Source organism: Charadrius vociferus, unplaced genomic scaffold, assembly GCF_000708025.1.
Source record: "Charadrius vociferus isolate BGI_N301 unplaced genomic scaffold, ASM70802v2 scaffold54, whole genome shotgun sequence".
Taxonomy (NCBI): Eukaryota; Metazoa; Chordata; class Aves; order Charadriiformes; family Charadriidae; genus Charadrius; species Charadrius vociferus.
The window spans coordinates 1,944,446-1,970,675 of record NW_009648350.1 but is presented as its reverse complement, the minus strand read 5'-3'; the positions used below and the strand labels follow the sequence as shown (position 1 = coordinate 1,970,675).

General features: G+C 46.0%; 1 protein-coding gene across 1 annotated transcript in view; it reads right to left on the bottom strand.

Annotated features, from left to right (window-relative positions):
* The window catches only part of COL26A1 (collagen, type XXVI, alpha 1), a 179,026-nt gene that overhangs the window by 27,932 nt on the left and 124,864 nt on the right, over positions 1 to 26,230 (bottom strand). Inside the window, exons 4-5 of the mRNA XM_009885118.1 lie at positions 12,996 to 13,057; positions 604 to 757 (exon numbers count right to left, since the gene is read on the bottom strand). Coding sequence (XP_009883420.1) covers positions 604 to 757; positions 12,996 to 13,057 — 216 coding nt within the window. The remainder of the gene's footprint in view (positions 1 to 603; positions 758 to 12,995; positions 13,058 to 26,230) is intronic.

The following is a 26,230-nucleotide window of genomic DNA, read 5'->3' as shown; positions in this document are numbered from 1 at the left end:
AGCACAATCCCATCTTGCAGAGAGCATTTGCTCGCTACCAAAGCAGGGGTGTCCCTGCTGAGGGTGCAAAGCAACGTGCAGACACAGAGCCACTCGTGCCAGCCAGGCTGCCTGCCCTGCGCTCATCAGGCAGCACCGTGCGGCCGCTCCCATCCACGGCTCCCTACTGGATCAAACACAGGGCAGCAAACGTGCCCGCAGAAAAAGACAGGAACTGCCCATCTGAAAATCTCAACCCTCTTTTTACACTCTGAGGGCGGTGAGCCCCTGGGGCAGGTTGCCCCGAGAAGCTGTGGCTGCCCCATCCCTGGAGGTGTTCAAGGCCAGGTTGGACGGGGCTTGGAGCAACCTGGGCTGGTGGGAGGTGTCCCTGCCCAGGGCAGGGGGGTGGGACTGGGTGATCTTCAAGGTCCCTTCCAACCTAAACCATTCTATGATTCTCCTTTACAGAGCAAAGGGAAGGAGCTGCCAGTGTTTCCCTCCATCCCCTCTCCCCTGCAGTTTCCAATACTACAGCAGACTGACAGGGCCTCCCTTTTTAGCTACCCTACAGGAATCATGTGCGTTGGGTCAGCAATTTGGTGAAGAGCAGGCCAGGCTTACCAACAGATCCCACTGTTTTTCTCAGGACGGTCCCGGGATTCAGCAGGGGAAAGGCGTCTGGTAGCAAATCATCATACCACGTGGCTGTTGTCCCAGCGATTGGCAGGTTGTTTTCCAGCGGTGGGCTTCGCTCCGCAGCCTCGAGGAGAAGGATCTAAGACAGGAGACACAGGGAAGGCAAACAAGGTCAGCGGCATAGTTTCATACACGGTCTCAATCCTGAAAGGTTCTTGAAACTCCTCTCCTTGCAAGCAGAAGCTGTGAATCGCAGAGTGCAGGGTTTTGGTGTTAAAGCTCTGTTAGTTTTCTGGAACGCGGCAGTAATTAGTGTAGGAAGGTGCTGCATTAAGTTGCACGTGCCCTCCTTGGAGAGGGCTTCGCTGTTTCCTGAGAGACTCCACCCTGCATGGGACTGTCTCCCTGGTGAGAAACAGGAAATCAGGGACCAGAGCTGGTGTTAGGGGACACGGCATTTCAGCGCTAGGTTACGCGTTCAAGTCCAGAGTCATAAGGTCAGAAATTACTGAGAGCTGGTACGAGGTGAAGGGCCGTACCCTGGATGCCCAGGGCAGTGAACTGAGGTGCCTCAGGACCGGCACTGGTTTTAAGTCAAAGCACAAGTGCTGACCAAATTAAAGACGATGGAGAATACGAAGCTTTGAAAGAGCTGAAGCACTTTAATTTTGGAGCAAATAAAAAAAGGCAGGCAATTTCCTCCAAGAGCTCTACTTAAAAGTAATAGGATATTATTAAAACTCACAACTGTTCCTATACCTTGTAAACACACTACCTTCAAGTAAATCCACATCCCAATGCGCGTCCCTGAGCTGTTTGGGCCATTTACAACCTAAGCTCCTTGGCAAAGCGACCCCGTTTTCCCTGTATGATGCAGACTGCTGTTCATCACGCTGCGCTCCCTCGGCCACTGGTGGCCCGTATGAAACTGGAAGTTAGTCTCTAACAAGGCTGCAAAAAACCTAAATGCCCACAAGAAATAAAGGGACGGAGGACACAGACAGACTCTGCTCACTGACAAACTCCATTAAAGTGAAGCCCGGGGAACATTCATTGCACTTTACAATCAAGATTTTTTATTAAAGTTTTTACCAAATTGTTGGGGTTTTTTTTTAAAAAAAATATTGTTTTAATCTAAATACTTCATCCCTCCTGCCTTCCCAGGCACTAAGTAAGGGTGGCATAACAAAGTAGTTTACGGATTTCTTTTCCAAAAGCCTAACCCATCGGGAGCACCGACCTGGAGCGCCAAGCCCCCGTGCTCTGCTGCAAGTAGATGTTACCCCAATTGCTAGACAGAAGCTGAGCAGAGGCCAAGGGCAGCGCCCACCCTCCCGGTGGGGCAGCCAAAGGGTGGGCAGTCCCTGCCTTAGCCGTGCCTGGGATGCAGCAGCAACCCCGCCACTCACCCGGCGGCTGGATCCATCCCTGGCAAAGCTGCCCGCCCAGGGTGGATGCGGGATGCCCAGCAGGCAGGAGCAGGGCTGAGGTTTCCAGAACGAGAGTTTTGATCCAAGCATCCAGCATCTCCAGCAAAGTCTGCTTTCTAAGCACAAAGGTACACGGGGAAATTGTTCAGGGGGTACGACCCTGTGGTTTGCAACACCACTGTCTCTCCCCGTTTGGAAACCACTGAAGCAAATACTGATTTAGGGATACGGGAAATAAAAGAGACTAAGTCTCAAACTTTTCACTAAATCCCTAGAAGTTTCAGCTTTTACATGCTGCGTTGTCTTTACATAATGAAGTCACACTGCAATTATAAATGAGAGTGACTTGGCTCCGCTTGTTTGTTTTTAACTTGCAATTATTACAAGGTTTATCACTTATTTATTACAAGGCACGGGGAGAGCCAGTATTGCAGCAGCGCCAGAAATGATGAACTTCCTGCAGAATGCACTGGCCTGACAGGGGTGAATCAGAAACTAATTGAACTGGGAGCTAGGTTAAGTGCAAGGGAACTGAACCTCAGCTGTTGCAAATGAGCAAAATTCTTCCTTTATTGCAAGGATCTTTATTCGTGGATCCAGAATCTTGCTTTCTGAGTAACAAGAAAGCAAAAAGGAATGCTTTTAGCTACCCTACAGGAATCATGTACGTAGGGTCGGCAATTTCACAATGCTTTTATTCAACAGGCTTCTCTGATGCCAGGCAAGGAAGGAATCGGTTCAGTCTGTCTCTGCACCTCTGTGCTTTTACCCAATGACTTGTCAGACTTTCAAGGACATACACCGTCAGTTCAACAAAGGCTTAAGCATGTGCCTTACCACAATCGTGCTTAATTCCCATTGACATGGGACTCAAGTGTGCATTGAAGATCTTCTCGGAACAGCTTTAGACTATTTTAGACTATCCTCTTACTTCCCCAGCGAAACACCTGGATGTTGCCAAAGTGAACTCAGCAACAGAGGCAAAACTACCCCTGGAGGTGGCAAACGAGAGGGGGTACAGCCAGGGCAGGGTTAGGATGCTCCTGCTGGGAGGAGAGGGCCGACAAGGGCTGTCTTGGACGGTGTTTTGCCGCAGCCCAGCAGTGCGGTGGGAAAAGGTAATATTAAATCAATAGCAGCGATGGTCAGAGACCAGCAAACCGCAGGGGTCCAGGGCCCTCCCGGGCGGCGTGAGCAGCACTAGCACAGCTCTGCCGAAGGTTGCATCTGGAGTGGAACAGCTCCAAATCATTTTTATGGGTGATAATAAAAATGTGTTACCACATAATCAACACAAAACAGTGGCAACGGTATCCTTTTCATTAAAACAACATGTTTTAAATGAGCGCTCTGCTGATAAACGCTGTAAAAGATTTAAAGGCATGCACAGAATAATCCCGAATGCTCTTTTATAAATTTACTATATATACTTAGCAGTCATTAAGGCTCAAACCATGGTAACAAGTTTATTTTCCCTGGGCACAAAATGATAGAGGTCAGGAAGTCTCCAGGCTTGAAATTGCTGAGAAATTCTAGTTTTTATGATTAGGACTGAAGAAGTGCCCAAAAGAAATAAAGTAGAAAGAAGAGAACTCTCACATCCGTGAGATCAACAGAGCCAAACTAAAGAAGGAAAAGCACGAGGGATTTAGTCACACTCAAAATCTCGAACTATACACAGTTCTTTCAATAAGGAGTGTCCTCTCATAAGCTAGCACAGCACATAGCACAAACAGGGTCCTTACACATTACTGCAATAGCGCTGGAGCCATTCATCTATTTTCTGTCACGTTCTGTTTTTCTTAAGGCTGCCATTGCCGTAGTCAAGGGACTCGATGAGAATTCCCACTTTCATTAAACAAAAAAAGAAAGTTTCTAGCCCTCCGAGTAAACTGCTGGAAAATGATACCATAGAGGCTCACAGCCAGAAAGCAAATTAGCAAAATGTGCAATGTATTAAAGTCTCAGTATTAAAGTCTTGGTATTTTCTAGTCAATAAGGTTGAGGTAGAAAGGGGGCTAACACCAACTGAAGAAGAACATGTGGCTTTGATGGGAAATCCTCCCGGCAAGCAGTGCCCACTTCTGGTACTATTACCACTTCCAATGCAAAAATTCTTAGGAAAAAAAATGGAGAGTAGAGGCAGAAAACATCCCAATGCCACCATGTAAATGAAGTATGTCTTGATGCCATGGGTAGGATTAGTCACCCAACCAACTAGAGCACGTACAGAGAACCAGCTGAAGGGCAGTGCTTCTGGTGTCAGTAGGGCGGATCCCTGCAGAAGACATGAAGACCTTTCCTCCCCAGTTTGTGCTGCGTTACACAAGGTGAAGGATGGCCCCAACTCAACAAAACACTCGGGCTTTGTCTTTTTGCATGTATGGAAGCAAAAAGTCACATCTGAGCCTAAACGGACACGCTGAACTGAAGCCTCTGGCAACAGAGGTCCCACCAGCATGAGGGCTTGTCTCTGGTTTCCAGACCCCACCTCTCAGGCGCAGCTGAACTGGGTCAGAAAGCTGGGAAGAGCTGAAAGGGCCGTGTCTCCTGCCAACACCGCAGCAGGAGATGGGCCCGAGGTAGGAGACGGCATGTGAACACAAAGGGAATGCAGGAGGGATGACGCACTGCGCTGGCCAAGGAGCTCACAGGCCAGCGCCAGCGGCAGAGGTTATTGCCTGCACAACTCACCCCTGGGCCTTTCGAGCCCCGCAGAGCCGCCGGGCTCACCTCTGTACAGGATCTGGCGCTCGCTCTTCTCCTGTGGCTCACAGCCTGGCTCTTCGCTGCAGGGCCCGCGCACACGTAGGGCCCTCAGCAGGGACATTAGTGCTATGTGCCTCAAGCTCAGTCCCAGCTTACGCAGCCCACCTCCCCCTTTTCTATTTGCCAGCATAAACTTTCTAAACTTCATACACATACCACATTTCTTGCGTCAGATCAAAAGCTCAAGCCAGGGACAATGGAGACGGGAGGAAGGTTTTCATCTTCTTGAGATGTTCAGTGTCAGAGGACTTTTTTTGGCTTGTAGTGGCTTTCAAGAACCCTATTTTGGTTGTTCCCACACATCAAAAGAAGATTTCACAAACACAGCCTCCTCCCATCATCTGTCCTCCACTCACATTCCTGATGTCCTGTAACTAGTAGGTGCTAGAAACAAGGGAAGAACAGCCGGGCTTCCAAAGATTTCAAAATTGATACAACAGGGCTCAGAATGCTTTTTCTTTGGATAAAAATCCGTGGATATGCAGGGGGAATCATTTGACATAACCCAGATGGATATTATTAATTAATAAACAGGGGATATTTGGTCTCTTGAAGCATTGGTGGAATTAACTCCCCTCCATCCCTCTCTAAAGAGGAGGGAAAGAAACTGCATGAATCCAGCTCATCAGCTAAAAATTCCAGTGTAAAATAAGATTCCCTTGATCTTGTAAAGATGCAAGCTGATTAATAATGGTAATTGCATAACTTGTTGGACATATCTTTCTTTATAGCAAATTATTTGGCAAAATGTAAGAGTTTTTTAATCATTCATCAAGACACAGAGCTAAACAGGGAATTTTACAAAATCTGATGGAGAATGGTATCTCTCTTGTAGCAATATGAAACCTGTGAACGCAAGGCTCCAATGCAGACTCCACTGCTTGGTTTCAAAAGCCAAAAGACAGTCAGTAAGTGTCCACTAAAATCTGACGAACTGTGTGCCCAGAGAGAACCTGGGTGACTTCATCTTTATTACATCTTAGAGGCTTTGGCCAAAGGGGACAAGATAATTAGTGCGGGAGGAGTTTTTGTGATATTGATAAATTACGTAGGGAGCAATATCTGTGATTGTAGTCATCCAACGTAGACCAAAAGGTAAGGTTTATGTCATCAGCTATTGTATGGAAGACAGAAATGTGGACCAAAGGCTTCTGCCAACCCACAAGTAGCATAGTTCATGGCTTTCTGCAAAGGTATTTGGTTTTTTGTACAGTTTTAGAGGATTTCCAAAAAAAGAGGATGCAAAAAAGTGACTGTTTCACCAGCAGGTATCTTCGGGGGGGGGGATCAGAGCAGAGAGGACACAAAGCACAGGCTAGCCTACTCAGTTTAGATGAAATGCAGGCAGCATTCAGCAGATCATCAGACCATCAAGACTTTGCTTGAGCACGCAGCATCGAGGGAAGGTCAGGCAGTGGTTTTACTGGGTCACTGCCCTCTGAGGCACCTGGGGAACTTTTCTGATATTGCTGCACGTTGGAGATTTACCTCTGCTGCTGTGAGCCCGTGCAGCCTGCCATCACTGGCACCCCGACGGGTTAGGGCCAGGGGAAGAAGCTAGATGTGGAAAGGATCCAGCAATCCTTCAATGCTGTGCTAAGAGCTCACTGCAGAGTGAACTACACAAAGGAATTCAGAGTGAAATCAGATTCCTCACCACTACTTTAAAACACCTGATAAAAATACATCGGAGCTATAACCTTCCACCCTCAAAATCACATCATTCTTCTCTGCCCAATTTACTGCTTGTCACCTGCTGGGGATGTAGCATTGCTACGGACGTGGAGCCAGGCCAGCTGAGATGAACTCAGTCTTGACAAAGTAACATCTGTTCTCAGCAGCGGCTTTGAGATCAGCTCTCTGCTTCTCACCAGGTGAGGAGCCCTCAACTCTGGCTGAGAGATTCACGTCAGCGGGCTCAAACAGGCTGAGATGCGACGCGCGCTCTCCTCCTCCGCTGGACTCTAAATGAAAAGCCGCAAGAAAAGAGCGGCACAACTCGAAAAGATAAAGAGCTTGGTCCTTTCCTGGCTCGCCTTGGTGCAAGCTGAAAAAAAGGACCCAAAGTCATTTTTCTCTGATGATCAGACTTACCTTATGAAGCTCGGCTAGAATTTCTGATTGAGAATCAAGTGGAAGTTTGCATGTTTGGGCACAGGATTACCAAAGGATGAGAGCACTTACATCCCTTAGACTCCTCACATACCTCCCTTGCTGAAACCTCCTTTTTGTCCACAAAAATATTTCTCTTAAAAAAACCAAAGCTTGTAAACAATGTTCAGGGGTATTAAACACACCAAAAGCATTTCCTAATGCAGACATAGGATTTGCTTGGCAATTAAGTTGCACGTCATAGGAAAAACAGAATTTTTCAAAGTTATTTTATGAAAATATTAAATCTATTTGACTAAAAATGCCAAACTTGTAACTAAAAGACTTTGCGGGAGGGGATGGTGGAGGAGGAGACCTTTAAAGCCTTTTTGTGGTTCTGGCAAATGATTTACAGCATTTGCCAAACACATGGAACAGTCTTAGGGGACAGATTGCTCCTTCAATCCAACAGTGATAAGAAATAAGATCCAACAATTACTAGACTGGAGAACAAAAGGATTTTAACTGTCATTCTGAAAGACGGACGCCTGCCCAAACGAGAGAAAGGCCAGTACCCAAACTGCCTCGAGTGTTCTAATCATATGCATGATTATCGCTGGTAAGAAAAAGGCCAATGGGACACATGCAAAGTTCAGATACGAACACTGACACAAAATTCAGTTTGCCCACCCAATTTTGGTTACTGCTTCCCCCTTGTAAAAATAGGAAGATGCGTTTTATTCTTAAGGACATTTGTTACATCAACTGACCTACAGAAACTCAGCATGAAATTAAAAATTTTACAGGGATTGATTTAAGTTTGTTATTGCTACTAGAAACCAGACAGTTATTATGCAGCTACCTGTGAAATTTAGGTACTCCTTAAATTCAATGCATCACTGGAGCTGGAGAAGCAGATTCTGCACAGGGTCATTAGGAAATCTTAGAGATTAGGTAAACCACCTTCCTGTTCAGAACAGAAAGACAATAAATAACTGCAAGTGTCAATCACATACACAACATGGCAAATCCATGGAAGTCCATCAAGCAACCGCTAATGTCCACTCTATAGGACCAGCAGAAGCCTCACAGCCAAGCAACTGGCGTTTCCCTCCCAATCTCTCAACCGTGTCACAGTACCATGAAACATTTTCTATTTTCCAAATATTTCTCCACTACAGCAGGAAACTGGTTTATTGTCTATCAGAGACAGGAAAGACAAACCCCATAAAACATCCCAGACAGCTGCCAGTATTTCATGCAGCTGCTTGGAAGAAGGGGGAGATACAGAAACATTTCATACAATGATTACATTAAAACTCCACAGTGCTTCATAACCAAAAGACACAGGGTAGTGAGGGTGCTGTGGGGTAATCTGTTCTCAATAAATGGGGTGATTTCATATAAATCGCAATGTATTGATCAAACTCTGTGCACAGTACAAAGATTTTCTTTAAAACCTTTCAGAATCTTCTGCGTGGGGAATCACATTACAAGGACTGTTGTCATGCAAAAAATATGCATGTCATTTATCAATCACACAATGAATCAATCAGACACTAGATATGTAATGTTATCTCCCTGCATTAAAGCTGTAAGTGAAATGCCACAAACTTCTCAAAAGTGGTGTCAGGAGATAAGACTGGGTTATATCAACTCAGATCAAATGCTGCACTCAAGCTCCAACCAAAAGCTGGGATTAATATCGCACTGCCTGTGGCTCTGCGGTGGAGTAAAAGAAACTGGGAGAATAAAATGAGCAGAACTTTTTACGCAGCTGCCTGCTTTCCTGCTAGCACTGCTGGCCGTGGGCAGCGGTGCCGCTCTCTCCTGACAGTGCAGCTCTCTTGAGCTTCGGTGGAGTTTGGGCTCAGTCCTGGGACACAGGAGGGCAGCAGCAGGCTCAGGAAACTCAGAAAAGAAGGGCTGTGCACTCTTCCCGCTAAGAAGCTGTGCTAGCAGAAGGAGAAACCTTTCATTTGAAATAAAAGCGGGGTTCATTCTGCCCTCCCACCAGTGAGGGTCCCCACAGGGTCAGGGGGAGCTGTAGTGATGTCAAGAAAGATGTCATGGGGAAGAAGTAAGGTTTGGCATGTTGGGGCTTGGGGAGGGGGTAGTTTTCTTCCTGCCCCACACACTTTCTTGTCCTTGACCCCAGGCTCAATGCCATCCTCCCTGACATCAAGCCCTGTGGCCTGTAGATTTCAAGCTCAACACCATCAATGAAGCTTTGAAAATCTCAGGCACCCAAGCGGGTCTGGGATCAAGCAAACAGAACAGACCAACTCCGAGTTACTCCAGGGTAACTCGAAACAGGGGAGACGAGGATGGAACCTGATTCCATCTCCCTTCACCTCCTTTCCTGCAGAAACATCTACAGCTGCAAGGACGACCTAGAGCAAGCAGCGTTAAGGAAAGCATAAGACATATGAAGAGTTTGTTCTGCCACACAGTTCAGCCATGTCTCAAAGTCTCTCTCCTTCCCAAGGGCTATATAAGCACCGGTCCCTAATGAGTCATTTTTCATTACATTTGCTCTGTGTTTATTCTCACTTCTCGCTTTCTGATCCAACTCTCATATTACAAAAATCAGAGGGTTACTTTTATTACCTCACTTGGACGCTGATCTTACAAGTTGGAGGAACCAATGCATCCTTGTAATAAGATAGATGAGACCATTTCTGCTTATATCCCCATTTTTTAGGGGGACAGCTATGAAAGCCTGCAGGAGTGGGGAAGGAAAAAAATCACAGTCCTGTAGCTTCTTCTTCCACAACTGAGTTTACATTTCCTTAACTTGCCCTTCACAGCCACTAGAGGACAAACGCGCATTTTACATATCCTCACTCATAACCAAGAAAGGCTCGTGGCTCCTCGTCCCCATTGCAGAGGTGTGAGGAAGAGATTATTTTCCACTTGTCCCTAACCTACTCTATTGAAGCAAAACTTCTCACCCAGCACCGATCTGCCTAGGTCCACAGTGCCTTCAGAGGCAGCCCTCCACGCGTTTGCTTTCAGCCTTGCACCTCGCAGTATTTACAAGCAGCCTGCACAGGCTTCACATGCCTCACCTCACAGCAGGTGCCAATGGCCCGACCTGCTCGCAGCTGGCTGGCTACACCAAGGTGCCTGATCTCACCCACTGCTATTCCCTGAGCTCACCACGGTCGTGCTGGGCTGAAACTCAAAAGAGCAAAGGCAGCAAAAGCTCCTCAACTTCAGCTGTCCCCGGAAGGACGAGGACTGGGGGCAGGAAAATCCGTCGCGGCTCACAGGAAGGATGAACTTCCACATCTGCCTTCGCAGAACAAGACAGCAAAAATCAGGGGGAATCATTCACCAACACCGGTAAGGGATGTGTGTACCCATCCCTGGAGGAAGGACGACTCCTGTCTTCCTCTGAACAGCTTCAGGCTGTTGTTGTGGTGAAATGAGACATTACAAGAAGACAGTTTGGAGAGCTGAGAGACAACTTTACGTCCAGATCATCCAGCAAAATAGGGACCTTTCTCCAAATTCCAGAGCAGGAATACAGACAACCCTAAACAAATTCAAGTGCCTTTTTAATGGTGCTAGCTACTATTAAATAACAACAACTGAGGTCATTACATTGCTTCATAGATCAAACTGAACTTAAATTAACCTTGAAAAAAGGGTGAATCAGCATATTTCTCTTGTGAACAGCACTAGCATTTGTGTAATTTTGCTTCGCTCTCCATTTAATTGCTACAGTCAATTTTTGCACAGCACCCACAGCTTTTCAAACAAAGCGGAAGCCAAAAGATAGATAATGACATTGCTGGGCTGTGCTGCAGAAGGCAATCTTGCAGAGACAGAGACTTCACAGTAGAAAGAAATAACTCATTTCCCTCCTTAAAAGTAAACTCTTTGATGAGCTTTGCTCCCAATTTGTGTCTCTATGGGAGCATAGTAAGTCAGAAGGAAACCATCACAGCAACAACACAGATTGCCTCACTGCAGTACTAAAACAGAGACACGATGCGCTATGGCCAAGATCAAGAGCTGACAAGAATCAAGTTACCCAAAGCCTCACCCTCGAGAAGGCAGAGAGGAGGTGGTGTGGTCTTGGCTACGGCTGGAACTGAGGCAGTCCCAAAATCCTTCGAGTGTCATCTGCAGGGTCTGGCTGGCTACATCTTGGCACTGAACTTTACAGGCATCTGCTGACCTGTCGGAAGGTCAGCAAGACTACAAAGTCTTCAGCCATCAACCCTGCGTTTGTTGGTGATGACTCAGTGCTCCCTCCTGCACAAAGAGCAGGTTGCAGCCACATGGCTACCAACACAGGAAGCATTTCCTACAGACAGCATGTCAGGTTTGCCATCAGAAGACAAATGCCAGCTGCTGCACAAGTGTCCTAGGTTAGAGTAGGAGATAACGTGCTCCTGCCTTCTGTAGAGCTCCCACGCAGAAGGCAGACAGGCACCAAATACCACGGGCAGGTGGCATCTGGTGCCAAAACCAGAGAGCAGATTGCTTTCAGGTGATGCAAACGTCATCCGATTGAAACCAGCTTCATACCTGTAAGACAAACCCCCTGACCTGGATGCAGTTTCACTCTTGGGCTAAAACTTCTCAAGGGATTTTGGCTAGGTAGGACCTCCTTCCTCCTCCATGAAGTCCTGCCAGGGCCCCAGCTGAGCTCGCCATTAGCCTCTTACGCTTTGTTACTCGACACAAGTGCTGAGCAGCACAAGTCAGCAGAGCACAGGCGCTATCATTTTCCAGTGAGCCAAATATAGAAACTCCTGGAAAGTGAAGGAAGACATAGGCTACGGGCTGATTTATGTCTCTCTGAGGCTGGTCCCATGTCTTACTTGGATTCGGGACTGCACACGCAGAGGTCAGTCACCAGCCCCTCTCTCGTCTCCAGACACCTCCAGCTCCTCGCTGCCAAAGAACACCCACCTGCCAGGTCCCACTGCTTGGAAAAATGATCCAGCTCATCTTTGTCCTTTGCACTGCAACAGTTGTTTTCACTCGAAAAATTCTGCTCCCCAGAATTTGATTCCCCCCACCCCTTCATTTTCCTGTAGTGAAATAAAACTGTGAAGGCTTTGAGGAAGTTCCAGACAACATTGCTCACTTCTTTTCAGCACAGACAATTCCCAAATTACCATAATATCATCCACTGGCCTCAAAAACACCACACATCCACCAACCCCCTCCGCAAAGGTTTCTCCCCAAATTCTTTTATGTCATTGATAACCATCAGTTGATGAATAATAACAGCAGCACAACGCCTTAGAGGAACCAAAGCACTATATCTAACAGCCAGGCTTGGGCTGTCACAGGAGGGACCACAGATCAAAGAGGACCGACTGATTCAGCTGCTTTGTTGCTAGACTGGATCTGAATCCCAGTAGGTAGAAATTAAAACAATTTGCAGAAAAAAAACCTCACAACATGAAGGTCTCCCCTTAACATTTGTCTCCCCTTAACATTTGTCTGCACTGTCTGCATGAAAGTCTCCCATCTTTCAGAAAAGGAATAGAAAAAGCAGGACTGGATCGCACTTGAAGAGAAGGCTGATAAACAACTGTTCTTAGAAAAATCGACAAACTGTGGCTCCTCTGTTTTGCACTCTACATCGGTAAGATTTCTAACATGGCATTTTTAGTGAGAGAGACCAGAATCAGACTCCACTTCTTTCCTGAGCCAGGGGAATCACTGCTTTACATCCCCACATTATCCACTAGCTGAAGGCAAGAGATTTTTCACACAGCTCCATCTGCCCTCTGTTTCTGGGCCAAAACCGGAGCCAACGTGTTCCAGTCGAGGGCAATGAGCTATTTATTATTTATTAGCAGCTGCACGTTTGTGACAGCAGGGAAGAAGGGAGACAGAGATGCAGCTGCATAGCAGAGTGAAGCCGAAGAGGATGCCAGAGGTGAGCGATGCCCATGTGCGCCCTCGTTCCCTGGGGCAGGACCACCACCCCGCGTGTTCCTCGCTGTGGGCAGAAGGACAGACACCTGATGTCCCCACGGCTACCAACTCAACATCTTTTTTGGCAGCAACTCTTGGAAATTTTTGCCAAACAGGAGAATAAAGGCAGGTCCTTACCTTGGCCTCAAGCGTGTTTAGCCTCTCGGTCATATCCGCTAGTCTCGTGCAGTTCATGCATTCTAGAAAGAACAAAACAAGATGATGTAAAATTTCGATGTACTTTTCCTTTTAATCCATGGGTTTCAGTCTGCAGACCCTGGTCCCTTTTTGATCCAAGGCACGCAGAAAAGTGATTCAAGTTCAGTTATGGGGGGAAAATCAGGTAAAGAGCCACAGCCACATTAGGTGGACCTTGCTTAGGGATGTTTAGGGGGGCAGAGTATGAAACCAAGTTCCCAATAGGTAGAAGATAGGTGAAGAAAAAATTAGTTGTGAGACTTTTCATAGTTTCAACCAGCACAACCTGTTGTCACCAGCAGAGACACCTGTTCTGCCACTGGTACAAGCTGGTGTGTCATGTGCTGCCACCTCACAGGACATCAGGCTGCACAACCACTACTTCCATTTAGCTCTGTGCTGTACCTTCTCCTGTAATACATCCTGGTCAAATACTGTTCTCAGTAATCAATGAATATACAAAACGCCCGTCTTTGTGGAGTCCTGCTCCATCCCTGGGCTCCCAGGCCCTGCTACCACTCCCACAACAAATCATCTGTCTCAGTGACAGCAAGGAAATCCAAGACAGACCCCAGGGCTGGTGCAGACCAGAGCTGCAGCGCGAAGTGGTTTCCATCTCACGTTGCTGCATAGAAGCAACAGATAGGCAGCAACCACCAAAAGGGCCTTGACAGGATGCCTCAGCAAGAACAAACGTTAACATAATGGGCTCTGAGTGCAGTTTAAAATGATTGCTTGATACAAAGGACATCACTTATCTAAACAGAAGGTCTGCTGCTTAGCCTCTGTTTTCATTTCAGCAATTTTAAAGTGAGTGAAGGAGGATAAAGCCCCGAACGGAGATTTAATCAACACGGCACTTTCCCAGCGCTTTGCAGCAGCGTTGAACTGCCCATTCCCAGCTCTCGGAGAAGCTTTCCAGACTGGACCGCTCACCTATCACGACTTCTGAAGTGCAGCAGTTTTTAAAAAGGGAAAATTACTTGCAGCATGAAGTATTTCAGAGAATAAACCATCCATATTCAGGCGATGAATCACTGCCATCTCATGTCCCACAGAGGAGAAATACATCTCTGTGCGTTTCTGGGGTCCCTTAAGGGCCAGAGCCAGTTTTCATTCACTGGCCACGGAAGAAGCATTTAGTCCCGGTATTTCCATGGGGCTGGGGCTGTAATTCTTGAGCCCCTTAACAGATCATTCAGGTGCAGCTCAGGCTGAGGTTGTACTGATGCAATGGATGTTGAGTAAACCCAGTGCCTACCTACGGCGAGGAATGGGTGAAGGTAGGTTTTGGCCTGACTAAACATCACCCCAACACCTCAGACTCGGTTGCCTCCCCTTGTAACAAGCTTTGTCCCCTTCTGCACAAGGAGCCCCATGGAATCTCTCCAATCTTCACGCACAAACACTTCCCAGTTTTATGAAGCACATGGTATGCACTGATGGCTCTCAGCCATGCAAAGACTTTAGCGCATGGCCTGGAGGGCCAGGAAGCTTGGCTGTTCCCCGTTAGTGATTTACAGCCTAAGAAGATTGCTTGAGTGCTAATGGCAACCAATCACCCATTGCATAAACCTTCCAAAGAAATTCTCTCATTGACCCTCTGTGAGGAGCTGCATAGCTTCCTAAAGGAGCTAGACATAGAGCTTCCATCTCACGATACCCAACATTTTGCAAACAAACATCTGATGGTTCGGGAACACTTAGATTGAGGGATTTCCTCATAGGTCAATACCGACATGGACTTTCTTTTACCCAACAGGAAATAACATTTGTTTATTTTTATTCTCTGCAATAGATCTTGGGCAATATTTTTGGCTTGAAGTGGCCCATGAATACACAAGTGCCATAAGTGGATGAAAATGGGTGAGGTTTGTTTGGTCTGGATCTGCCTGTGGTGTGTAAACCAGGGAATTACGTTCTGCATGTAACCGGCTTCATGCTATTGATCTTGCTCATCCCCACAGAAAGATAAGACTGAATAAATCCAGCACTCCCAAGAGCCAAAAGGCGTACCAGATGTGTTACAGAGCAAATAAAATATGGAGTCCTATTCTCCCTTCTGCTGGCTTGCACATAGTAATAATTCCCACAGGTTTCAGAGAGACTGGCTTGAACTGTCTGAAAACCATCTCTGTTGATAATCTGAGACGGATTGATCATTTAAGGTCTCTGTGGAGAGCTCTGCTCATAAAAAGGGCTTGTACTACCCCTCTGCACAGGGATGAATCAACCAGCTCCCGAGGGAAGGGTATTCTGATCGTCTCTGCCGGACAGAGCGTACGAACAGCACCGGTCCAGCAGCCCTCTCTGCTCTTGAAGAGTATCTCAAGGAGCCCTCTCAGGTGCATTTGCAGCACAAAAAGTTAGATTGAAGTTAACAAAATGACAGGAAGGAGGAAGCAGCAGTGCCACGGCATGGTGAGGTTTGTACTAATGTCACCTTCATGTCAGTGATACCTGCTGAAACATACGGAATACACAGCCCAGGTCAGCAAGAGAACTACTTAAACCCAGGTTACATTTGAACTCTGATCCTTCCCTTCGTGAACCACCTGGAAACCCAGATCCACACCCAAGGTACTTAGCTTGGACCCAAAAGACGTTTAACTAATCCAGAAAGTGCATGTCCTAATAATGCAAAAGATCTTCTTACTAAGGCAAGTTGTCCCACCAACAAACCCGTGTGACATTTATCTAGCTGACCAACAGACGGACCATGCCTTCAAACACAAAGTGAGATAGATGCCCGGTACTGCAGTTACAGACACTACGTTCCAGGCTTGCTCCCAACACACGGGGGACCAGGCTGCTCCAAGGTCTGGGGTCATTATCTGTCCTTGCAGAAAGACTGAGGATGATGGTGACAAACCAAGTTAATAAATATCTTCCCTGATGACTATGCACTGAGGTATTTAGTGTCTAATCCTGATGGCTGGTGGTTCCAAGGCCTGGGACTGTAAAGATGAATTTTCTGATCAGGGTAAAAGCAATCTGCTTTATTAAAACGAGCTTGAGAATCTCACATCATTATTTCACATGCTACAAATATAACATTGGGGCAAATACACATACTCTCTGACCTGGAACTCCAGAGCAGACGCTTTCTATATCTACAGAAATCCATCACTTGTTGCTACACAGAACCACAGTTTATTTCCCTCATATTCCTATTTGGCAGATTTGTATTTTTCCAGCTGAACTCCAAGAAAGGAGTTGTGATTTCACTCTATGAAGCCCAACCTCAAAACACATGGTAGGATTTGTTTTAGAAATATTCCAGCAGGGAGAATAAATAATTGAGATAATGAACATGAGACTGTACCAGCGTATCACATGACACCAATCTGTCTCCATAACCTCTCGCTGTTACCGTCCTCGCACACCTCTCCCTTCCCGTCCTCCCATTCCCCCTCTCTGGCTGCATAGGTAAAGCAACGCAACTGGAGGGAAAGAAAAGTCTAATGTATCCGAGATGCGGTAGACTCGGTATGCTGGAAAACAACAAGTTGTGTACCCTGTGCCAGCAGCGACCCACTTAACCCCGATCCAAAGGTTGGTATATTTGACTGATCTCCAATTAAAGGCTGAGGTGGTGCCTCCAGTGCTGCAGCCTTGCAAAGGGGCACGGGGCTGTCAGCCTCTGGCTCCCACTCCGGCTACGCTCCTACAAAAACCGACTCATAGCGGTGAATGACTGACTGCGGGTGCCTTGCTAACGCGGCACTCCTGCTTCGCAGGGCTTCAGCAGCATTTGCATAATTTCACGATTAAATAGTTGTACAATTCAGTTGCTCAAGGCTGAAAGCCCCACAAGTCTGCAAACTGCTTATTTTAAACAAGAAAGGCATGATAACGGCTTTATACCAATGGGGCTCTAATGATTTCAGCACAATTATCACAGCGGCACTGAGGGGAGTTAAAAAAAAACAGGCCAACTTTCACTACGGGGTCGCAGGTCAGAGTTTAGTGCAGAACGGGAAAGAAACCTCTTGGCATCTCTGCCCCATTTCTCAGCTCTGACAGCCCACGCTCATTTGTATACCCAGAGTCTCTGCAGAATATTAAAAGGGCTTTTGGTTTCCCTACAGCCAGATGCTCTGTAGATATAAATTGCACAGCTCAACTGAAGTCAAGGGATCAAGGCTCTGTCTCTCTTTTTCTTGATGGATTACTCCAAAATTCATATTTCAGAGGGGCGGCGAAGGAGGTGGTTTATAGCATACGAAAGGGGAGAGAATTCTGGACTCACAAAGCCTTTGCTTAAATAAATACAATCTTTGCAGCCAGTTTTTTCAAGACTGTATTTTGCCATTACAAGAAACTTCAACCTTGCAATGCAATGGGGCGTAGCACGCAGGCAGGTTTCGGGACGTAAGAATCACATTTGCAGCTCATGCTTCAACCTGCTCAGAACTCTAAACAATGCACTTTCCTCCTCCGAGTCTTGCTTTCCTTTCATCAATTTTTAGCGTAACGTTTCTTCTGTAAAGGACCCAAGGTCACAGGGTGAAAAATGACCAAATGTTACGTACAAACAGAGAAATAAATGAGTATATTTATTTCTGTGATAAAACCTGCATGGCAGCTCTTCTCTTTCCAGCTAATAAAGTCCACCACTTCCACTGCATTTTTCAGAGATGGACACGCACAAAGAGGCCAAACTCCGTTATCCCCAGGGCAGGGAGAGGGAAGTAGAGCTGTGTCAAGGCCATGCCAACAGCCCACGTTTACAGCACCGGGAACGCAACAGCTTTCACTCCACACCAGCGGCTGCACCATCAGGACTACTCAAAGCAGATCTCCACGCACCACACTGTTCTGGTTCAGGGTGCACTGTCTTACAAAGCAGTAACATACAACTTGAGTAGGTCCAGTTTGAAGAAAATTTTGTCTTTCAAAGGAAGCAGGAGACCCGCTTTTCTGTTAGTAGACACCTTTCTCCAGGACAAGTTCAGAGTAGTCTCTGAACAAATCTGGAAGAGCATGAGTCAAGTCAGCTAAATTAGTCCAGGCAACCACGTTTCTTTGCAAGGAGAAAAGGATGAAGCTTAAAACTCCCGAGGGAAGTAGGAAGCACAGCTAACTTCTACTGTCAACTCAGTGAGCACCTGAGATGTTATGCAACAGAGATGTTCTATTTGGCCACTTGTGAGAGAAACCACCAGACCACTAACCCCTCCATCCACTTGTTGCCACACACATACACGCAGGTTAGCCAGAAAAAAAAAAAAAACCACACCAAAACCAAAAACCACAAAACAGTGACACTTTCAGACTCCAGCACTGGAGAAATTTCAGGACAAAGTCCACAGCAGAAATATGAACACAGAACTGTGCCTACCTAGGTGGCCCTCAGCAGAGGACAGCCAGCCTGGGCTCGCATCTCCACCCCTCTTTAATTTGTCTGATTTGACCCTTCCAGCCTTCTTACATGGATACTGAGTTTCCCTAAGTAGTTTATGTTCTGGCCCTTTGCAAAAGCTTTCGCCAGTGCTTGTGAAGGATAGCAGGCCCAAGCCATAAATCACAGCCAACCTGGGATCTGTTTTTTCAACACGTTTCCTCTAATGAGAGTCAGATGTTGGCTAGATAGACTTTATTAATTGTACTTGTTTAGAATCAGTCATGTCTGTAGCTCTGTAACGGGGTTTGAGCATGTGAAAGGCAAAGGGCTGACAGCAACCACGGAGAGGAGGAACGCGTGTGTCGCCCGGTAGCCTCTGGTCTGAAGAGCAAATGGGAATCAAAGGTCTGGAGAGCCACGGGAGGGAAGGACTCCTACCGGCATACCGCGCGCCCTGGCCACGGCTCAGGACCCAGTCAGCTGGAGCAGGAACTGCTTCTCTGTAAGGGGAAGCTCTCCGAGTTTTGTTTAGTGTAGGATCATTAAGACTCAGCTGCGAGAGTCTCTCAGTTTACTATCATGATATTTACTTGTTGTGTGCTTTCCAAATTTTCACCTTTTGGCAAAGACAGTGGTGAGGGAAGAGCCCCAGATGGCCGGGGTCTCTCCCAGCAGCGATGCTGGGATAGACAGCCCAGGGCACCCGACCGAAAAAAGAAGAGCTCGTTAGGTGCCTCTTCTCCCCAACACTCAGCGCGTTCAGCTGCAGGGGAAATCTGTACCCTTGCTGAATTGCAAACACGGCGTGCTCTAACCTACGGGCGTGCAGACTGGATGCGCACAGAACACACCACCCCTACAGCGTCCGTTCTGTTTCGGCAGTACAGAGGGCTGAGCGAGGCCGGGTCTCACCCACGAGCAAACGTGGAAGGAAGGAGGGAGGAAGAAGGGAAAGCATCTTTCTTTTTACCCCTTTTCTGGGTCCAATAACTACCAAAACCCGTAGGCTACTTGCTTTCAACACACAGTTCCTCTAACCCCAAGTTCAAAACCAGCACTGACAAAGCCCCACAACGTTTCTGCTCAGCATGACCGTTACCATAATTAAAGTATCTCACAGATAAGGAACTCGTGGGTCAGAGAAATTTAAAGATGGTCTCATTGACCAAAGATGGTTTGTTCTCTCCCACAGTTTTCACATCAGGATTTTGCAGGATGGAATGTTTTATTTTCACCTGTGAATTGTGAGCTATTAGGCTGCCTATCAATAGGAAATAGAACACCTGTAGAATATCACTGCCAACATTTCTCCATTTGTAATCTCTCTCTCATATCTCTATTACAATAACCCTCACCCGTAACTTTGCTGGCCGTCTTTAAAAAGCAGCTCAAATTTCCTTTCTTATGAGAACTGCTCTCTGATCTTTTTCTGCTTGTAAAATATTCATACTTCATTTTCACATCTACTTTCTTCTACCTTCTTTAACAGGAAAAGGCAATAAATATTTTTTCATTATCACGATATTCTGTGATTTTGAAGTGCCTGTGAAAAACCTGAGGAAAAGTGAGTGAAAAGAAAGTTGACCACACAATGCACTTTTGGAGTAACAACTACTATTCAAGAACCCACATAAAATTTGGTACATAGCTTCAAGTGAAAAAAATGGGTGCAATTTTTAAAATTTTTGTAATATTTTCTCCAGATGTTTTTTAAAATTATTTTCATAGTTTCTTAATGATGTGTTTCAGTCAAGTTTTGAAATAGGATGTATTTCAAAACTCACCTAAATTAAAATTGAAATGAACTAATTAAATAGTTTTAAGTGAAACGTTCACTTCGGGTCAAATGAAATAATTTGGGTTGACCCAAACCCATATTTTAGTCATTAAGCTGTATCAAAACCCTAAAAATTTCCATTTCAGTTTCTCCCAAATCATTTTTCTTTCCAATTTTTTGGTTTGGCAAATGGACCCAAAAACCTCCTCCATTATTCACCCAGGTCTATTCTTAAACAGCTCAGATCACTCACATTGTTTTATTTAAAATTTCACACATGCACACTCCCACACCACTAACTAATTTTATACATAATTGCTCCCAGCCTGGGGATTTGGGCTCTTTCACAGCGCCAGAGATCTATTTTGCTGGTTAGGACTGCGCTCTGTTAGCATATGGAATCCGATCACAATCGTTTATTCACAGGCAACCGCGAGTTGCGAGATCCGTGTTCAATCCATCTTCATCCGTCAGAGTAAGGTTTAGCAGGGAATGGCTGGATTTTGATGCGACACGTTTTGCTAGAAATGTAGTATCTATTATTTTTAGAAACACCGAGGACGTTTTACTAACGTAGCTCGGCATAGCTGCCCGAAGACTGAAATGACCGTGAGAATAAAGGTTTTACCCATCCAGCATGAGTCTGGTAAAGCTCTGCTGTGTACGGAGCTGCCGAACGTGGTGCTCCCAAGCAATGCCAGTGGTACTGGGGGTGCTCAGTACACCTGATATTGTACAAAACAACCCTCCCGTGAGCCCTTTACTCCCCTGCTTCACCCCTGTATCACGACATGGCTGTAAAGCACACCCAAGCAAATAAAAAGCCAGAAAACAAAGACACACAGGTAGTATGAACAACATGCATCCACAAACCTTTCAAAGCAAGACAGGGCTATATGCAAGCTAGATTAAGAGTCCCCAGACTAAACGGAGGGAGCCCACATTCCTTCCTTCCCCCAAATCCCCACAGGGACTGGGGCTCCTTCCCTGAACAAAACCATCTCCTCCCATAGCTGGTCCAGTCCTCGCTATGCCAAAATCCAGCATCTGATACCCACCACCATTGAAGCAGACTCATTTCTCCATCAGTCCCTGATCTATGATGTGAAGCAATACTCAGTGGGACCTGGCTGACTCTTCTGACCCGAGTCCAAGCACGCACGGGAACCCCACTATGCTTGAAAGTTCATCTCCAATTGAGATAGTCTCACATCCCTTATAGAAGAGACTGCTTTTCCGTGCTGGGAGAAGCAATCAGGGGGAAAATGCAGTCAAAATATGGCGTAATGTAACATGAAATAAGGAAGCAGACAGGACAAAAGGAAACACTTGAATCAAGGCTTACCGTAAAGTCTGGAGGGACTCTTATAACACTGGTTCTGCACCTGTGTATCGCAGGTCAGAGAATCTCTCACAGTCTCGAGCCAAACAACGTGTGCTTAACTGGAGTATGTCTTTCAGAAAGACACTCTAGAGCCAGACAACCTAGGTTGCTTTAGTGAACTGCATCCAAAGTTAGCCATTGTCTTAAAAATATGCATCTTGTTTCCAGTTTGGATTTCTGACATTAAATTCTACCCCTGCTTGGAGTTTTATTACACTTCAGCCTGCAAGGACTAAAGACAGCTTCTAGGGTTCGATGCCTTCTCTCTCCACAAAGTCCCTGTAACCCATAAACATGTTACATTTCAGATGTTCAGTCAAGCACTAGTGGCTCCTCATCCAGAACATTCAGCATTGGCTTCCTTTAGCCAAGACAAAAAATTAGCTGAAAGACCAATCTCAAAAACAATAATTTAAGCAACTGAAAAGGATGGTCTGAATTCAGAAAGAATTTGCCTTCCTTAACATCAAAGTACTATGTATTATTATTAGTGCCAGGGGCACTTTTGCAAAGCTTTGATTTCTCAGGTCAACATTTCAGCTTCAGGTTCAACCCACCATGGTTTGTCTGTTCTCCCACACTTCACTCCTCCCCGGGGCACCCCACAGACCTTGTTCAACACACCACTGCTCTGCACAAGGCTAATGACTGTCACCCAGCACTCGAGAGCTGGAGCGAAATGGTTCAAGGCTACAAGATAGTCTCTTGAGAATCATTACTCCACCTAATTCTGCTTACTACCCTTTGTTGGCCTTTATCTAAATCCCTCTGAGCCTTGCAATGGCTCAGAGAGATCCGAGCAGCAGAAAGAGGAATCCCTTCCACATTTCTCTGTAGCTTCAATTTTGTTCTCTGAGACGCAAGGGACACCGGGGAGTCAGGAGACCCAAAGCATCCCTTGTCTCATCTATGTGGTCCCCATAATGTGAAGAACAAGGTAATGCTTATATCAGATTAGTGGCTAGCACAAGGTTGTGCAAATGACTTCTTTTTGTTTGTTCTTTTTTGTGACTCCCTTATTAACTGAATTATTAAATGAAAAAAAATTAGTAAAGGAAATATCCGCTTGGGGTTAGCCAGGCACGTTTCATTTTCAGTTTTAGATTTTTAACTCTTCAAAATAGCAACACCAGACTACTTCTCTAACTCGTTTTAGATTGAAAAATCAGAGGATATCCATAATCAAAATGTTTTCCAGAATTCCCGCATCCTGTTACTTTAACCCAGAACTCACCAAAGGGATCTGAGGATCCCTTTGCCTCCTGGTGGGACCGAGCCCTCCTTATTCACAATTCGCCTATTTGTGCTTTCTCTGATTTATATCTACACAACAATGAGCATCGTAGTGTAAGTGTCCGCTAAGAGACACCATGCTGTTGGTAGTCTGAGGAGCTCCATTTTTTGGTTCTAGCTGCCTCCACCTTGAAACTCTCCTAAAAAAATGCCTTAAATGGCAAGTTTAGAGCCATGACTGAAAGCCCAGCGTCTGGCGAGATTTCTCCTGGAACGTGGCGAGCATTGGGTAAGGTTGGGCGTCAGCCAATCTTCTCTCCCACGCCTGTCACCCCACGCACTCAGTCCCAATATTATGTTACTCTTACAGCTGTGGAGGATTTGACAATGAATTTTGACCCTCCCTGTGTGCACTGATGAGGAACGAACGGGGAGAACAGCCAGCGAGTCCAAAATGGACAAATGCAGAACGGTGCAATTTGTCTGCAATACACCAAGAAGGAACCGAGTCTCTCCAGAGACACCTTCATTCCTCCCAACCCCACACCTTCTTCTCACAACAGCTCAGCATCAATGAGCACTTCTGAGCACCAGGCAACAATACACTGGCAAATAAGCTCAGACCAGGGCTTTAAAATTCAACAGCTAGAGGATAGCTTCAGAGGCTTAATGCTCAGTCACTGGCGCCTGCTGCCACATGATGCCGCTGGCACTTTCAAACAAGCACAGGGTGAGATTGCAACTGGAAGGAACAATCATGATTCTCCTGCAAAGGAGCTCCCAGGTTTCACACACACAGAGTTTAGCCCCAACAGCACCATCAGGAAACCTGAGGGCACTGAAAGAAATCAAATCTCTTAACTGTTTAAGTTCACCCTTCTCCATGAAATGTCTCTGGAAGACACTCTCAAGCACTTCACCAAAGTTAATTGTCCGAACCCAAACCCTCACAGCCCACAAATCCTTTCAACTTTGAGAACTGACTTCATGTTGAACAGCTGCCAGGCACTCGTTCGCTTGCAGCCACAGGAAGAGCTTTCTTATCGATAAATGGGGATTCCTCTGTACGCAACACCCAGTAATGGCAATGGGAACGACTTAGCCAAATGCCTCTGCTTCGAGATTAGGATATGCCCAAAAGGTTGTGGGCAGCAGAAAAGCGCTAAGTGCAGCTACAGGCCGAGCAAGATGCACATTCAAAATAAACAATGGAACGGTCCCCGTCCAGAAGCGTGAGGACAGCCAGCGTGGGGGATGCTATAAAAACGCTGACATTTGCTATAAATTGCTGTGCTTCAAGACCCAAGACGCTACAGTTTTCCTCAATAGGAAATAACTGGGCTATCTCCAAAAACTGTCGGTAAATGAGGACTTTAATGGTGACAATTGCATCAGTACAAAAGCAATCTCCTATTTTAGCCCAATTAGTGCTGTGCTAAATCATCAGCCCAGGCCTTGCCTTTTGCAGTTGAAAGAGACACATCTGTGAGGCTCTTCTGCTGCACGTGTTTTATATTATACTCTAGCACAATATGTATAAACTAATGCTATTCTACACTTACACAGCACCTCATCTGGAAATCTGAAAGCGATTTATGAATGGTGGGCATCTGTGACATTTTACAGATGGAAATTGAGGCACGGAGGGATTCGGTAATTAGCCCCAGACTTGCACAATGAGTCAGCTGCAGAGCAGAGCCCATTATTTGTTGTGTAGTAACATCTAGTGTCCAAACACAGAGGGAGACAAGTCTTTTCCCCCCCAAAAAATGTACAAGCATGCCCAAAAATGCCACCCATGTCTGCGTTCAGACCAAGAGTGTTGAGGAACAGTCAGAGTGAACGTGTATCCTAAAGCACAGTCTCCCCCCGTAGACAGGTCCCTCCGTTCCTGTAATACAAACGTAGCCCAGAAGAAGGGTTAATATGCCTGAAAGTTTGTCTGCTTTTTCCACATCAGTTGATCTAATAAAAAAGATTGATTCTCCCCGCAAATCTGGCCTCGCTTTAACAAATCATTTGATTTGACACAAAGGACTATATTCAGATAGTTTAAATTCCACTTTAGTCCCTGAAACTAAAGTTTCTGATGGGCTGAATACTTAGAAACAGCCAATAGGAAACACGAGGCAGAGACACCCACCTTGGGTAGGGTTGAAAGTGGCTGAGTGTGGCCAGAAGCATCTGCAGATCTCTCCACAGTGTAGTGCTTATGAGCCTACGAGGAACGGCAGTGTCTTTACAGAAAACAGACAGCCCTTTCTATACCTTCTAGAAATACAGCAGCAACTCCCACTCCTGAAGCACCTCCCGTATGTATGCATAACACTCTACTACCTTCCCACCTTGCCCAAGACAGTGGACCAGATGCCAGGAGTGACACTCCAAAGGTATTGGGATCCAGATGCCCAAGGGGTAGAAAAAGCCCATGCCAAAATTCAAGCAATCCAGGCTCTTGCATTAGAAAATGTTCAACTTCTATAGCTTGAAAAGATAGAACAGCATCTGCAGCCAGATCTCTATTGCAATGTAAAACAGACCGAATTCTTAGCTCTCCATTATTCCCTCTTGGTCCTGCCTATATCAAAGTTAATGAACACTACAGTTGGAAGGAGCTGATTTTACAGTCGTCCTTCCCTTCGTCTACTCATTCTCTACTTATCTGGCATGTTTCCTTCTAAAATGGAGAAGAGCAAATCCTCATGTCATGTGGTGCCACGTACACCCAACACTGCACAGATTTTGTAATCTAGTCTCCAGGGAAGTTGTGGAATCCCTCCTGCACGTTTCATTGTTCATTTCAGAAGAGTCATCTCCCCTCCCCAGACCACAGAGCACAAGGCCCAACCACACCAGGGGCAATACATCTCTGCCCTGCCGTCCGGCCCCATACCTCCTAAGAGTTTCGCCTACATCCTAAATTTCAGTGTATCATTTGGAAGTTAAATGACTAAGAGCAAACCATAGAAGGAAACATCTTCAAACACAGGACAACTAGAGGAATCCCAGGCCAAATTACTGATAAGGAGGATTCCTTGCACAGTCAAAAAAAGACCCTATAAAAACTCAGCCAATATCCTCTAACCTCCACTGGCAGATTAGCAGAACAATAATAGCATCAGTTAGGTTTTGCCTGGATGAAACCTTGAAGATGCATGGAAGCGTGCAACGGAGTAAGCCACAGTTCAAAACAATTTAGTATCTGGTCTCCTCAGAGGACCATAATGTGCAGGGGACAGGACTATTCCTGTGCTCTACGGACACAGAACAGGGCAGACATTGAAAAGGGCACAGGTACCAGGGGAGAAACTGAAGCACAAAGTGGAGAGACACAAAGGAAACAAATCACCACTTTAAGACGACAATCCAGAAACAAGACTGGCCTGTGGCAGGACCAATAATAAAGGTTGAAGAAGATTTAAATGTAATTCCTG